This window comes from Lissotriton helveticus, chromosome 4_1, assembly GCF_964261635.1.
Source record: "Lissotriton helveticus chromosome 4_1, aLisHel1.1, whole genome shotgun sequence".
Classification (NCBI taxonomy): Eukaryota; Metazoa; Chordata; class Amphibia; order Caudata; family Salamandridae; genus Lissotriton; species Lissotriton helveticus.
The window spans coordinates 1651210254-1651226700 of NC_136063.1; the positions used below are offsets into that span (position 1 = coordinate 1651210254).

Genomic DNA, 16447 nt, shown 5'->3' on the forward strand with positions numbered 1-16447 from the left:
ACAGTGATACTTGGGCCTGAGTCATCACACACACAAAGAACTGCTGCTGCCAGTTTAACGTGCAACGTTCAGTTCAGTTCAATGACTTTATTCGGTTTACAAAATAGAAAACCATAAAAGATTACTAATCTCATAAAAAACAGGGCATATCCAGATCCTATATATATTAAACGACAATCCCATTGTATACAGAATAAAATATATAAACGCCATATATAAAAACTTGGCGTTCTTCATAAACGGCGTATTTACTGAAGTGTAAATAAGTGACTCAAAGCGCATCCAGTCTATTTGTTTTCCTTGACTGCTGCATCACCAAGTTCGCATTATCTCCTGATATTTTTTTATCTTGTGTTATGATTACATAATTCTTTCTGTCCCAGGTGGTCGTCACATTCATTGTGAATTTACATGTGATCCTAAATGCAGAGGACAGTAACCTGACACGGTGGTATAGCTGTGTTATAACAGGAAATTCTGCATTTAAAATTGTAATGATTGCGAAGTCACACTGAATCCGCTTTCCGTTTACATGCGTACCAAACAAAAACTTTTCCCTCTTAGCGTTAAGCCTTATGTTAAATGCTCTAAATGCAGGAATGTCGCACTTCCGTGGAGTTGTTAGGTCGAAGCCTGCGTTGCAGCGCATGTGCTGTCGCAGGTGAGAGTTCTTGTTAGCAAGAAGGGGCATGAAACCACGCCCCTTCTTCCATTGGCCGGCCTCGCAAAACGGAGGCCTGCCACTGGACAAAGCCCGTGTTCGGATGATTTGTCCGGCTGTGATCCCGCCTCTCGAGGACTGGGTGACGTGACTTACGGTGTTGCAAGCGTATTTTCTAAAATATCGCCATGGCAACCATGAGTCAGGTCACCAGTCCGAGAGGGGCGGGATTCATTATCATGTTTCCGCCTATTTTTTTTGCATTTTTGCAGTCATTCCTGCACGTTCCTCGGTGGTGGAAGAGGTAGGGGAGAGGCGGTGCTGGTTATTGTTTCCTCCCTGGTGCTGTGATTTAAATGTAGCACGGCATGTGCTTTGATTGTTTCCTGCCCCGCATTATCACGAATTTAGAAGGTTTATTTTAATTTTCCTTGTGATGCTTAAGACTCCTGAATGTTTAAAAGGCATCAACACTTCCACCGCCCACCCCCCTCCCCCAGTCCTTTCTACGTGACCTCGTCCCGTCCACTGGGCACTGCAGATTTTTCCTTTCTTTCATGACCACTAGCCAGCGATTGAATTTTGTTTCCTTTGCTCAATGCTTTTTAAGAGTCCCCTTTTACCAAGTAAATGTTGCACTCTCTAACATAGCCCTCTGTTGAGCTGTGGTTTTGTAAATGTTGTTCTATACTTTAACCAACATTATATGACGTAATATAACCCCAAGCTCCTCTGTGCAATACTTGAAAGATGGGTTTATGCTACATAAAGACCTCTAATTAAAACTACAAAACGTCGGCCATGTCTGCATTTTTGTTGAAGCGGAAGCCCTGTGTATAAAAGTAAGGCACTCGCCCGCTTCTTCCGATCTCAAAATTGCTTTGTCAGTACGGCCGGGTGCTTTCCGGCAGCTGCGCTTTATATTTAATTAAGATGGTGGAAGTGGGCGAGTGCCTTACTGTATTTTTGTGGGCAACATCTCGACTTTCATTGCCTATGTGTTTAATAACACGATCAGGCTCAAGGCATTAGGTCCTGCACCAGGGGTTTCTCGTGCCACTGGCGGTACTTGTGTGTGTATGAATGAATGTAAGTAAGTATGCCTCGTTAAAAGAAGGGATGCTGAAAAGGACTCTTAAACAGACGAAATTGAGCAGGGACCCCAGTCTTACATCTTGGTCAGCGGGCTGCACAAGTATTGCGTTGGCTCATTGGCACTTTTTGTTGATAATCTCCTCGTTTTTGATTGAATGGAGTACTGTAGGCACAGCACACTTCCATCAGCCAATATCACGGCAGCGCTGTCCTTATGTGACACTCTGTGTGACAGCTTCTCTCCACCTTCTCTGCAAGGTGCTTGCCGCAGGTGGTGGTGTGGCTTCTGTTTTGAGTATGTCTTTGTAGTTTGGATACAAAAAGGTTTTCTTGCGTGACTGCGAGTGCACCTGTGAATGAGGTGTTACGTGGAAGTGAACGTGTTGAAAGGAGTGGCACACCAGTCCAGATGTTGAAAATGAGTAGCCATCGAGGGGTTCTGTAACCTTATGGCTACTGAGTCAATCCGTTTCGGAAATGGATGGCAGAAGAGTTGTACTGACTCGTTTACTAAAGCATGGATGGTTGGTTTTGGTTCCATTGAGTTGAATGATGTACCATAGTCAATTGTCTCGCAATTCTGTACAAATGGGCTCCTGTATGGGTGAGGTTCTGTTTCTATAGAGTCTGAAGAGATGGGTTGGTTGTGCACGAGGAAGGAATGGCTCGCTGCCAAGGTATCTTGGTTTATCTGTTTAAATGGCTTCGTGGGCACTACAGAGGCAGTTGAATTGTAATCAGAGTTTGATTCTAACCGTGTTGGTCCATTATAGGCCATCTCTACCCTTTTCTTGTAAGATTTCTTGTGGTGTCATCTAGTCTGTGGTTGTGGAAAGTCCTTGGTTGTGTATCTGTATAACCAGCCTTCAGTTTTGCATTACTCACCTTAGTTGTTTTATCCGCTCTGCTGTTATGTAAATATCCTCACCTCCTGCAGCAGCATATTGGCTCTACGCCTGTAGGAATAGAACAAATGCTGGCATCTTGACTGCCCCTCAAGCTGCAGAAATTGTTCAGATCCAGACTTCATATGCCAAACATAGCTATTCCAAGTACACCGGTATTATAAGTCTAGACGTTTGTGTTAACAGCAAAAATTGTTCTTAGTTTTAACAAATTATAGCTAATTTTATTATTTAATGCTGAATATTTTGGCAGGACAGAGCATTGTCCATAAAATGAATCATAATTAACCAATTTATTGATGTTGTATTGATGAAATCCCAGTTGCATGTTCCACACTTAAGTAAATGAGTCATCTTGCTAGTGATTATCAACAAAGGTAGCAGTCATTTAGAGTGAGAGTTTAAGCTATTAGCATTGTAAATGAAAATGCCATTTATGTAGGTTTTAAAAACCAAAACATAAGAGACATTGTCATATACAATGCCAATGGCTCAAATTCGCATAAATGCGAGACCTATTGCATTGCAAATGCTTGTTTTTCTTTTGCCTGCGGACTGCACAGGCTGGGATTGACTGACAGCCTATTTCCGCACCCCCATTGATTCTATCTTCAAATGTGAGCCGCCTCACTTCCCTCGTTAAACCAACATGCTACAGTCTCGCTAATGTGCAGAATGGTTCGTTTGTTTTTCTTTAATTTAGTTCTGTGATATTTTGTATGGTCTTCCCAGAGTAATGTATACAACCCGTTGTGCCGGTTCATTTATAATACTAAGACGAGTCAAGCAGAGGATGTGAACAAAAAAAACAAAAAAAGCGAAACGTAAAATGACCGCGGAAGTGGGGTCCTTGGCTCTGAGGAAATAGGATGGGAAGGTAGTTTACATAACTGAAAGTGAATGGGGTTAAATAAACAAAAAGGTATTAGAAGATACAAAAAAAAAACTGAAAAGTGGGAATATGAACCAAACAAAGGAAGAGGGAGGAAGCATAAAATTAACCATGCAGCGAGTAAAGAGGAGCAGAGTGAGCTTGCAGGAGAATAAAAGGTTGCGTCAGCGTGCTGATTGGAGGAGCGCATAAGACCTCCAGCAGCTGCATCGTGGAGATAGGAGATCAGTGTGGATGTTGGCTTATCTCCTATTGTTTCATATAGGAAACTTTTTTTTTAAATAAAAACAAAAAAATATGTAGAAAAGGGAGAGGAGGAGGGACCTGGGAGTTGATGAACATGGACAACGGGAGGGGGCAGGAGCAAAGACACACGGACAATGTGTAGGCTCAATGACGGGACCAGTGCAAAAAGAACAATTGATGGACAGAATGGAGAACAATGTCATACATTCACCCCAGTACAGAGATCTGGGCTTAATCCATCGCTTTTTTGCTCACCATGCCATTCAGTTTGGACCCAGTCATATACAAATCAGTCTTGACCCTGCGCCCAATGGGAACAGTCCATCTCAACTGCCAGGCCAAGTTCACCCTGGACTGGAAACAAGCATCCTAGGACGGGTTTCTGGCTTTTAGCCCTCATCAGCCAGGATAGCTTGACTACAGTGGCATGGAGAGCACAGGACCCACGTCTAAAAAGAACAATTGATGGACAGAATACAGAACAATGTCATACGTTCTCCCCAGTACACACATCTGGGCCTAATCCATCGTTTTTTTGCTCACCATGCCATTCCAGTGTGCGCAGAAAAGGGAGAGGAGGAGGGACCTGGAAGGTGATGAACATGGACAACAGGAGGGGGCGGGAGCAAAGTCACACGAACAATGCGTAGGCTCAGTGATAGGAGAAGATCATAAACCTGTGTAAAGGGAACGAGAGCGTCGGCGGGCAATCAAGAAACGGCACTGTACCATTCAAAGCAAAAAAAAAAAAAAGAGTGCGCCGGATAAATAATAAATAACTGTATGACTTCGACTTCTGACGTTTGAGTGTTCCCATATTTAATACTGATTTTGGTGTGGATTGTGGACAATCAGAAGCATGTATTTGTGCCTGAATCACTAGCCGACAACAGTTTACCTGATCCTTGCCCGCCACCTTTGACGTCAAGTTAACCGGAGGAGGGTAACATGCAATCTCAATACGTAATACATCTGGCTTAGCAAGTTAAAGCAATGACTGGGGAACTAATGAAATGTGTCATCTGTCACAGTGCAGCAGCGTACTGTGCTGTTTGCAAAAACCAAAATAGTTGATTATATAAAAACAGAGAAGCACTCTTTTGGCAGATTAACAACTGCTGGGCAATCACTTGCGGACATGCCATACAGAGGCTGATGAATATCCAAAGGCCCTTTATATATGCTCCTTTCTTTACTTTCTTTTTTGGTACAACATGAGCTCTTGCAACAACTAAATCTCTCTCTCTACCCAGACTTAAAACATCATGCAGAGAAAATGTTTATAATATCAATAAGTGTAAATGCAATGGACAGATAAAGCAGCATAAGAAAAGGAAAACAAAATCTTACCTGGCTTTCAGTAAATGGAAACTTTGGCTCAATGGAACACAGCTGATCATAATACCTAATAAACAGGATAAAATATTGTGGTCAAATATAAGGCAATTCCTTAAACCGAACATAATTTACTCACATCATAGTACATTATAGTTTTCTATTTAGTTTGCCATCTAGAAGTACAGTTTGGAAATATATAGTCCATTATTAAATGCTGGAAATAAGAAAAGTGAACTGTTTCAGCTCATGAAAACCTTTGGTTCATAAGTAGTCTCTCAGTTCCAAGTTATGCAACAATTATTTGCAAATAGCTTCACCCAGGTAATGTCCAACACAGTTAAATTCACCTGTGCAGTAAAACGGGGTGGGTAAAAGTGCAAACCTCTTCAGGTAGGATTCAACTATCTTGAGTTGGCAGGAACAAAATACAAATTGTACAGACACAGAATGGCAGCACCACTCTACAAACATTTGCCCAGGAGCTAGATTACAAGGGAGAAACAGGAAGCCATCCTCTGGACGAGCAATAACTATTAGGATAGTAACAGGTGTGAAGTTCCGGAACCGCCTTAAAGTTAGAGAAACTGGAGCAGCCTCATTAAAAAAAAATTATAAAGTACGCTGCCCTGCCACACCGGCATTGCCCAGCCCTGTGCTAGAAGCTGAATTTCCCCTGGAGAACAAGCATAGGTGCTGAAGCGTCTTGAGGCAGGGGGCCGACACGAAGTGTTACGTGCTAATGAAAAACCCTTCCTCCATTAATCTTTTGCTACGATCTGCACCCATAAGCCGTATCCTGGCCAGTGAGGTGTGGAGTGCCTCAACCCAGGCAAACACTGCAGTGGTCTCAACACGAGGCTCTGATAGAGCCGGTGCAGGGGCCGGTCACAAGTGAGGACAGTGGTTGCAGCACCACCTAGTGGCCACAGTGCCACAACACACCAAGAACTGCAAAAGTGGGAATGCATTAGGAGGTTGTTAGAGACAGACAGAAAGCTAGGACTCTGGCTGAGTGCACCATACCCCCCCGAATGACAGTGGGCCACCGTCATGAACAAAAGGATGCTGGCATTAGCAAAGTGAGCACCACACAGACCCCTGTCGTTTGAAGGGACAGACTCAACCCCCATGAGAAGCATCAAGGAGCCAAAAGATGCCCAGTCAAGAACAACGAGGTCGAAAAGCCTAAGACGGCAACAAGCCCAGCATGAAGCATGAAAAGAGCGTGCGCACAGCGTGTAACCCCTAGTGGCTGTCTGATGCAACCGCAAGCAAGTAAATTGTGCCACACCCCGAGTGATGAATGGAAACCAGCACAAGCCAGAAAAGAGGACACACAGAATGCCCAAGTTGGGCATAACTTTGCGGACAACAAAGTTATGCCCAACCTGGGCATTCTGTTGTCCCTATCCATACCCGAGACGAAATCCCTCAATTAATCTCAGCTATTGGGACAAACAAGACAGGTGCTTCAAAGGTGGCGACCATTTATTGATTGGGCATGCATAAGGAAGGGCTGTGATAGTGGTCTGCTTCAACGAGAAGCTCAACCTTGGGACTTAGCTACATTACCTTTGAAGCCAGAAGCCGCTGCGAATTTCTCCATTTCGGGCAGGAATGCCGGGACGGAGGGGTGAGGGGACTTGAGTGTTGCAACCACTTCATCCGAGTATAGGTTAGCTGTGGGACGTTCTCCTTCAAAGAGGATTCCCTGGATCAGCTGGTTCTCCCGTATCTTCTGAGCTAGCGGTTCAAAGTAGAGAGCAAATAGTAAGGGGGCGAGTGGGCAGCCCTCTCGCGTGCACCTGGTGATGTTAAAGGGTGCAGAAGTAAAACCATTCACTCCGACAGTAGCTGATGGGTGACTATAGCCACTTAAGACCCACCTTTCACCGTCAAAAGCGGCGGCCAAACCCGAATTTCTCCAGGACAGTCTCCAAAAAGGGCCATTGGACCCTATCAAATGCTTTCTCGCCGTCTATTGATAGGAAGACATGCTCCTCAGACTGCCGGTGGGACTTGTCTAAGAGATGTAATAGCCGTCTGGTATGGCTACATTGCCTGGTTGCAACAAAGCCCGCCTGGTCCGAGTCGATCAAGCCCGGCATCATGGGCCCTAGACAAGTCGCGAGGATCCCTGTACAGATCTTGAAATCGATGTTCAGGAGAGATATCGGCCTGTACAAGGCGCAATATCTATTGTCTTTTCCGGACTTGGGCAACACTGCCACGGATGCCAGAAGAATGGTAGGTGGCAGTTCCCCAGAGTCGTCAATTGAATTAAAAAGTCGTGTTAGTATGGGGGCCACGAGGGGACAAAAAGTTTTGTAAAAAAGGTTGGTAAACCCGTCCGGTCCGGGGATTTAAGAAGTTTAAGTTGGGAAATAGCCGAGATAACTTCTTCAGGCCTAATGGGAATGCCTGGTTTGCCTTCAGCTTGGAGAGTGTTACGTCCTGACAGTACCTATAAGGGTTTTGGTTGGGCAGCAGCTGTGCGGAGTACAGAGTGGCGTAGAAGACTCGGAATGTGTCTGCTATGTCTTCGCCATCTGTACGCTCAACACCCTTAGCAGTCAGGATGAGTGGGACTGTCGCTGCCCGTTTCTGCGATTGCAGATTTTGGGCCAATAAGCGGCCACATTTGTCCCCCCAGTATAAAAAGCATGCTTCAGTCGAAGCGCAGTGTATTCTGCCCTGTCGAGGTCAAGACTGGCCAGTTGTGCCCTGGCTGCTTTTATTTACACCTTTTGACGTGTTTCATGACTGTCTTTGAGATACTGCTCAGTGGCTAAGGGAGAATTTGCTACAATTTATCTCGGAGAAAACCGAAATTCTCTACTGCCCAGTGAGGAAGGACCCTGCTGGGCCCCCCCCCCCCGAATTTCTGGCCATCCGCGACAACCAGCCCTCTGTTGCCTGTTGAGAAGGTTCGAAACTTGGGTGTTATGTTTAATAATAAGCGGACGCTTGAATCACAGGTTAGTAAAAACGTGGGGAGCTGTTTTGCTATTATTAGAGTCTTTCGTAAAATTCTTCCGCTTCTGCCAGTACATGCTCGAGCATTGATAGTACAATGTACCATCGTAAGCAGATTGGACTACTGTAATGCCTTACTGCTGGAATCCCCGAGATATCTAATGGAAAGGCTCCAGAGGATCCAAGCAATAGCAGCTAAACTAGCCCTGGGGAAATCAAGAAGTTTCTCTACTTATTTGGCTCCGTCAGAGCTGCACTGGTTCCCGATACTCAGAAAGTCCAGTTTAAATCCCTCTGTATCAATTTTAATGCCCTGCACGGGCTTGGACCGAAACTGTTGAGGAGGAAATTTGCTTGGTATGTTCCGGAGAGAAGCCTTCGCTCCTCTTCAGCGAGACTGGTGAAGGTGCCAAGATTCAAAAAAATAAAATCAGGAGGGAGGGCTTTCAGTACCTCAGCTGCTCAACTATGGAACAGGCTTCCACTGGAGCCGAGACAAATGGAGGACCTCCTCGCATTTAGGAAGAGACTAAAAACTTGGCTCTTTCCGAGTGCGTAATCTGGGTACTCATACGTTTCCCGGAACACAAGTCTGATTGTACACCAATATGTCAGCGCCTGGATGCCTGTTAGGTGATAGAGTGCTTCATGAATGTCATAAATAAATAACATTTTCCTCCAAATTCGTGGGGCTCTCGTCCTTTTATGGATCCCTTCCAATTCTAGCACTTGTTCATTCAGTAACCTCATCCCTCTTTTCTTTACGGGCCTTATTGTCTGCAGAGGAGGTGGCTATGAGATCTCCCAGGGCCACTAATTTGAGCGTTTTCCAAAGGGAGACGATGGAAGGGTCATGTGTGTCGTTTGTAGCTAAAAAGTCTCCCAACGTTTTTGTGAGGCGTGTGACTACTTCAGGGCAATGTAGGCGTGTGTCTCTAAGCTTTCATGAATAAGGCGGTCTAGTGCTCAAGTCCCCCTGGCATGAGAGTAAAATGTGTAGTCAAGCATGTGGGGGTGGAGGTACCAGCACATGTCCACTAACCCCAAATCGTGCAACCATTGGAGGTGAGTTTGCGAAAGAACCCCGTTGACCTCTGCCTCTGAGCGGAGCGGTCGAGCTGACCGTCGAACACTATATTCAAGTCACCCCCAAGAAGAATTTGTCGGTCGGGTGTTGTAGTGCTAGAGGCACTCTTGTGGTCTGACACCCTGTGATGAACTTTGACTATCATTATTTTAACTGCCTTTGGTGTATCCTAGCCTGAATGTATGACGGTCCTGCATATGCCCATTTCTCTTAAAAGTTTCTATCTTGTAATCTTGCTGTCTTTCAGTGGGAGCTGTCACGGAGTAGGACAGCCTTGCCAAGAACAGAACGTGTGGGATGTGTATTTGAAAACATGAGAGGGATGTGTGGGATGTGTGGAATGTACTTTTTGGTCTCGAAGTGCAGTGATGCACAAATATGCTCGGTGTACATTGAGAGATTAAGTATGATGCTATAGAACAGTGAGAGATGTATGTGAATCGTTAAGCAGTGTGTTCACAAATGTGCATTGTGTTGTACATTGGTAGAATTATGACGTTCTTACTTTTGGCTTTGACATGGCCTCATGTCATTCTGAATTCTGACTCTGCCTTGCTTGAGCTTTAACTACGTGCACAGCAGCACTTGTAAGTTGTTTGGGTTATTCACGTTCAAGGATTGTTTTTGTGAGAGATAGTTTAATGTACTCTGAAAGGCTTTGTGAGCTTCGTCAAGATAAAGGATGGAACATGCGAGATTGGAGAGGGGGACGTGGGACCTCCTTCCAGCCAGGAAATGCTTGCTTGGAACCTGGCCAGTTCTGGAAAGATTCCTTTGGCACGGGGGGAGGTCTCTCTCGAACCTTCTAGTGTGTTTTGCGATTATAAAGTTGACGGTTGTTGACTTAGAAACCGGGAGTTTGGAATCCGACCGGGGACGGACGCGTATACTTTGGAGCGCGGAACCCTGGTTGCTGAGCGCTTGACCATGTCTGTTTAATTCCCCCACAATGGGCGAAGATGCAGTGTTTGCACCAGGTGAAGTATTGAGTTTCGAATAGTTCCAGTGTGATGTGTGGTTCCAGTGGCTGTGGTCATTTGAGGTGCTTGAGCTTAGATTATTGCCATTTTGATGTTTGGCCAGTGGCTTTGATCATTTGAGGTTTTTTCTTTGTGATGTGTGAGTGAGTTGAGGTGCACATCCAAAGTAATCATTTGATCTCTTGCAGGACGTCCAGTATATTTGCTTGAGTCTTATTTCATATTATTTGCTGCTTCAGCTTGTTTATTCATCAGTATTATTCATGCATTCAGCTGTTATATTTATCAAGTGTGTTATTATTGCTTGCATATAAACACATATATATCTCTCTCTCTATATATATATATATATATATATATATATATATATATATATATATATATATATATATATATATATATATATATATATATATATATATATATATATATATATATATATATATATATATATATATATATATATTCAAAAATGTTCTGCATTTGGTATCTGGGAAAGCCTTTCTGTTAGAGAGCATTGTGTGAAATAAAACCCCAAGCCTTGTTCTAAAAGAGAGAGTCCTTGCATTTTGTAAAATAAAACCCTTTTCTAAAGGTGTTGTTTGTATTGTGTTATGTCTCCTGCTTCGCCGAGTGTTGAGCCATTGTGTGGGAGCTGTATTATCTGAGAAGCGAAAGCAAGACAGGTGTAGAGGTCAAGTCGCCTATTGTTTTGTGTAAGAAGGCCTCTTGGCCCACGTTGGAAGAGTATATAGTGGCCAGTGTGAGGGTGTGCCCCCCTATTATCACAGAGTGTGCCAGGAGCCGCCCTTAACCCTCCATCACCATGGTCCCCACCCTCCCAGGAAACGTACGTGCGACTAAGATGGCTACCCCGGCCCTTTTGTTAGGGAATAGTATTGGTGTGGAACAGCCTTGGAACACATTCTATAAGTGTCGTTGGGCTTCAAATGAGTCTCCTGTAGGAAGCAAATATGGCCCCAGGGGGGGCGTGGCCTGGCGCTGACCACGATGGCGGCTTAGTCCCCGAGCTCTGTCCGGGCCTGTGGCGTAGCCCGTTATATCCGTCCCTACTGCGACACTGATGAGGGAATTACAGCGGCGCTGATACCAGAAAGTGCCCCAAGGCGAAAGAACCGCAAAGGAGAACTGGTGGCGACGATCGACAGGCACTGAGGGACGTGGCCTGGTTTAGCAGTGGAGCCGGATATGGGGGGCGGAGTCGCGCAACCACCGCGGCCCGTGCAGTGAACCAGTGGTCGGAACCCTCTCTCACACAGGACCAGATGCCTTGATCGGCGGCAACCCCCGGGGGCTCTTGCGGTGAGGCGTGGGTGCGCCCCGCAGTCCTCCAGGCTACAAAATAACTGAGGAGGACCTCTCCCTTGATGCTAGAACTGTAAGTCCTGCCCATGATCGCTCCGCAGGTGGGGGGAGGAAAGTTCGGCCATTAAATGCAACTGGACTGCTGGTCACTGCAGCAGATACCTATTTGACTCCACAAGGCCACTGTGGCTAGAACGGGAGGGGCAACCGCCCTCATGCGGGACGGCCGGCGGCCATTACAACGCAGCTGTAATTTGGACCCCCGGGCGAAGGCCTCAGAGGATCGCTATAACTAATGCTGGAGAGGAGCAGGGAGACGCAAATAAACAAGCATAGAGCTATTGTAGAAAACCTGTACATTTTCCTTTTCTGAGAGGCAGCATATCTGAACACTCCCCCCTCCTTGTGGAAAGTTCACTGCCCGACTAACGTGGCAGGCCCACGCCTTCACGGAGTGGGCCTGCACCATACTCCTATGTAGCCGAGCTATCCCACGACACTTGGGAGAGTGAGAGCCCTTGGACGAAAGTGGACACTGGCTAGGTGTGCGGTGGGGTCCCCCGCCCATATCCTGATGCCTACACTCGGAGACGAACAACACCATGACGAAGCCGAATGGGGCTGCGGCCTCTATACAAGCTAATAAAATGAATAAATATGCGGTTCCACTACAGATGACCTCGGAGAAGGGGGCGCAGGACGAAGAAACGACCACAGAAGAACCATCACTTAGCTCAATCATTGCGGCGATACAGGCAGTGAGGACAAATCTAGAAACCAAAATTGACACGGTCACGATCGAGATGAACCTCATGAGAACAGACATGCGGAAAACATCTGACAGAGTCACTGTAACGGAGGAACATATAGGGGAGCAGCAGTCTATGATGCGTAAGTTGGAGGAACGGGTTCAAAAATTGATCCACCAACATAAAGAAATGGTGCTACATCTGGATGATCAAGAAGGAAGAGCCTGTAGCAACAACATCCTGGTGGTGGGGGTGCCTGAAGGGGCGGAAGGCCCCAGCATGGATCTCTTCCTTGAACACCTTATCCTGCATCACCTTAAGCCCAAGAGACTGTTGTCGTTATTCTCCATGGAAAGGGCGCACAAAGACCTAATCCCCAAGCCGAAATCTGGAGCACACCCTGAACCATCATTGCAAGTATTCTGAATTTCTGTGATCGGGATGCAATTCGGCAAGCAGGGGTCCATGGCAAACTCCCCTATGAAAATGCGACAATCCGATTCTTCCCGGACTTTACTCTGAAGGTACAGCGAGAGAGGCGTTCATTTGAAGGGATAAAACAAGCTTTTAGAGAACGGGGACTCAAGTACATGATGTTTTTCCCCGCCAAGCTAAAGATTGTGGACGGCAACTAGTCTTGGTTCTTCATGACGCCAGAAGAGGCCCAACAATGGCTAGATGAGGGCCCCTCCCGGGCGCATCACCAGCGGGAGGAGGTAGACTGCAGAACATCTGGCCAACGCTCCAAGGATTCATTGAATTGGCGTGGGGAAAGGTGCGATCTGCATCGAGATCCAGAAGCTCCTGCTCCTGGGAAGTGAAGATACTTTATGTACTTTACTAGTCTGTAATTATCTCCTTGTCATTTTTTCGGGGTGTAGGGGAGGGAGTGTTCTTTTATATGGACATAATCTACTCTTCTCTGCTATTTGGCACAATGGACTGCCATAAAGCCGGGTGGACTATGGACTTCCAAATATAGTACTAACCCTCAATGGTGTAATTGCGAAACTGCAGATTGGGGAGGGACTTGCTGTCGGGCGGTCCAGCACCACACAGCCACACTAGAAGGCTAACCCGTACAGGGCACTGGGAAAGGCCGCCCGGCGACAGCTATACCACTCCACCCGGCACCGACAATCAAGTGGTAGGCAAGCTATTGCACACTAAATCTCCCAGAAACAAAGAGAAACCGCTTCACAGTGCTAACTGAGTGGCAGGTCACATGGTCAAACAAGCATTTACAATGCAATGGTCTCGGCATCATTAAAGGTAGAGCTATTGGCATTGCTCATGACATTTCTTTTTTTTCTTTAAATCATAAATAAATGGCATTGTCATTTACATTGTCAATACACAGCACTTAGCACTCAACAGCACTCACCACTCTGCACTCACCACTCTGCACTCACCACTCTGCACTCACCACTCTGCACTCACCACTCTGCACTCACCACTCTGCACTCACCACTCTGCACTCACTACACACACGATAACGGCAAGTTACCCGGGATGTGCCCAGAGGCATTAAAGTCTTTGACAGGTGCTGGGCACACTCACTTGCCTGCGCTCGTGGTTACCTTCCACTGCAGGCTGCACACTGCACCACTGTGCCAAGAATGCCCACTGCTACCTTTTACCAGCACCCGCTGCTTATTGGGGGCATTACACTGGCCCTGTACTTATAACTAGTTCGGGGCTAGTAGGCAAAACGCACTTTTCCAAAGCTGCTTCATGTTCATAGTCAAAGGCGACCAAAGCGCTGCGAGGCACAGTGGACTACCCTTACAAACTAATACATTTTAAGAATGTAAAGCTCTTGCACCAAAAGGCGTATGCCTACCAGGTGGCATTCACTACATAAACGCTCATAAATTCACTACTAAATAAATAAAAAAGTATTTAGGTGGACTGTTTAATCCCCTCTGGACAATCCAGTGCCTTGACATGTTTGAATGGCTATACTTTCATGCAAAAACATTCTCAAGTAAATTGCTTCTACACGCTAAACTGAATGGTCTGATTTTGTTACATATAGCAATTAACAATCTACCCAACTTTGTTTCTAAAAAACACCTCTTTATTGCAGCAGATCGTAATACTCGGCACATGAAAGCAATTTGCCCAGGAACGCACTTTCAAATGCATTTTGTTTGAATGAATGCAGTTGTGAAATAAGTAGACTGTTATAATCGATGTCGTGATGCTCAAGCAGTAGTTTATTTTTGATTCTGGCTGCTTCAGAGTTGTCAGTGTAGGCAGTGGCCATAACAATGGTACAATTGGGTGGCGTAGTAATTTAACCAGGTGAATAACTGTGAGAAGTTGCGGCCGCCGCATAAGAAAGATTTTGAGCACCGGGACTTATTTTTCTACAAATTAAGCACTGCTTACACTGTGGCATGGAGTCATCCTGCTCAGCTCTCGGCCTCGCGCGCGCGCCACTCCAGGCACATGTTTTCAATTATCTCCGCCGTGATGGCGAGATAATTGAAGATATATGGCCTTCTGCTCTTAAAAAAATGCCTTTCACGTCTGCCCTACACGGAAAGAAAACACAAGAAAAGCACGAACGCGCGCCATTCACTGCAGACTGGTGAACGCGCCCACAACATCTGCATTACATTATAGCGGCACCCTGACAGCTCCTAATTGAAATTAATGCACTGCTGTGCGCGTAACCACACAGAAAATGCCAACATGGCGAAGGACAAATTACATTAAGCCTATCGCGTCAAGGCTACTAAAAACACAGCACAGCGAAGACGAATCACTATGCAGATGCCATAAAAAACGCGCGCGCACTAAGGAACGTTGCAACCCGGACCCCTAAAGAAACTTTTTTTTTTTTAATAACACAAGAGCTCGGAGCTCCGCCTCCCCTGCTGACGCAGGGTTGACGTAGGCCGAGCCCTAAAAAGGACTCCACTTTGAAAGACCTACCCATGAAGCTGTCTGCCAAGAAGATAGACCAGATCGGTTAGGCCTCACAGCTTTTGCCGACGCCCCACTAGCCAAAGACTCAGGAGCACTCAGACAGCGGGACTAGTCAATTGCTCCTTTATGGAGACTCTTTACAGCGCTTCGGACAGACATAGCTGCCCTACGGGAGGAGATATCAAAGAGGTTAAGAGGGATGTCACAGGGAGGTGTGGCTTACCGCCGACGGGAATGGCCGCTCGGTAGCTTTACTCCGGAGCGCCACTCCCGCATTATCCAGCTAATCCGCTGTTCTGCCGGCCTGGCCTGCACCCTGATGCCTTCTCGATCTCCGGTGGCGCCCTGCAATATTGAGGACAAGTTTGGGGCTGATTGGCGCCCGTGCCCGTGAGGGGCTCCATTGACCGCGTCTTTGCAGGCGGCCCCGCTGGGAGAGGTGCAACACGGCCAGAGGGATGTGCCGCGCGTGGCCACAGCTGCGGCCTACCACCCCGGCAGCGGGGGCGAGAGTAGAGGCGCGTTTGCCGGCGCTCCACTCGGGACTCAGCGAGGGCAGCAGAGTGCTTCCCCAAGTCCTCCGGTGTGACGGGGCCGGAGTGTGGGCGGTGCCGGCCCCTGGAGGGGAAACGACAACCAGACCTGGGCATCCACGTGAGTAAGTGGAAAGCGGCCCGCGACCTCTACTACTGGGCCTGAGGGGGCCTCTCGCAAGCTGAATCACGGTGGCATGATATTCCCTGGCTGTCCTGCAACCAATTAAGTGCCCAGTCTGGCGGATGCATGGCCCTGAAGCGCATTGAGGAGACTCTGTACTGACGCCCGGCCACAGCGCTTCCCTGCTGGGTCGCTGAGACCTAGCGTGGCTTGTTAGTGGGACCCTGGCTGCCCAGAGTGTTTCACGCCGGGGTCCTGTAAACTCACGGACTGCTCCTGATTAAGGTGGTACATGGAGTGCCAGCGGGGGAGATATTATCAGTTGCAACCGGGACTCCTAGCCCCCGCCTTGCTTTTGGTCAGCTCAGAAGGTGGTGCAGCAAGAATTGTGGCGGAGAAGACGACGCAAGTGCTTTGTTGGTGGAGGCTCGCTCCTGTCCCGGTCCCCTCTTGCCGCGGTGTGAGCTTGGTGGGGCGCCGCTGGAACTCTACTGGCACCATATAACCTCATGCATACCCCTTTAGTTAGGGTGCCCTCTGTGAAATTAGACAGGCTGGGTGGAAGATTCCACTGCATGGGGTGGGGAGTAGCGGCTGC

The 16447-nt window shown here is 47.0% G+C and overlaps 1 protein-coding gene across 4 annotated transcripts in view; it reads right to left on the reverse strand.

Annotated features, from left to right (window-relative positions):
- PDCD6IP (programmed cell death 6 interacting protein) overlaps positions 1-16447 on the reverse strand; it is a 369384-nt gene that overhangs the window by 315183 nt on the left and 37754 nt on the right. For all 4 annotated transcript variants that reach the window (XM_078688299.1, XM_078688297.1, XM_078688300.1 and 1 more), the window contains exon 2: positions 5150-5204. In XM_078688299.1, the coding sequence (XP_078544425.1) occupies positions 5150-5204 (55 nt within the window). The remainder of the gene's footprint in view (positions 1-5149; positions 5205-16447) is intronic.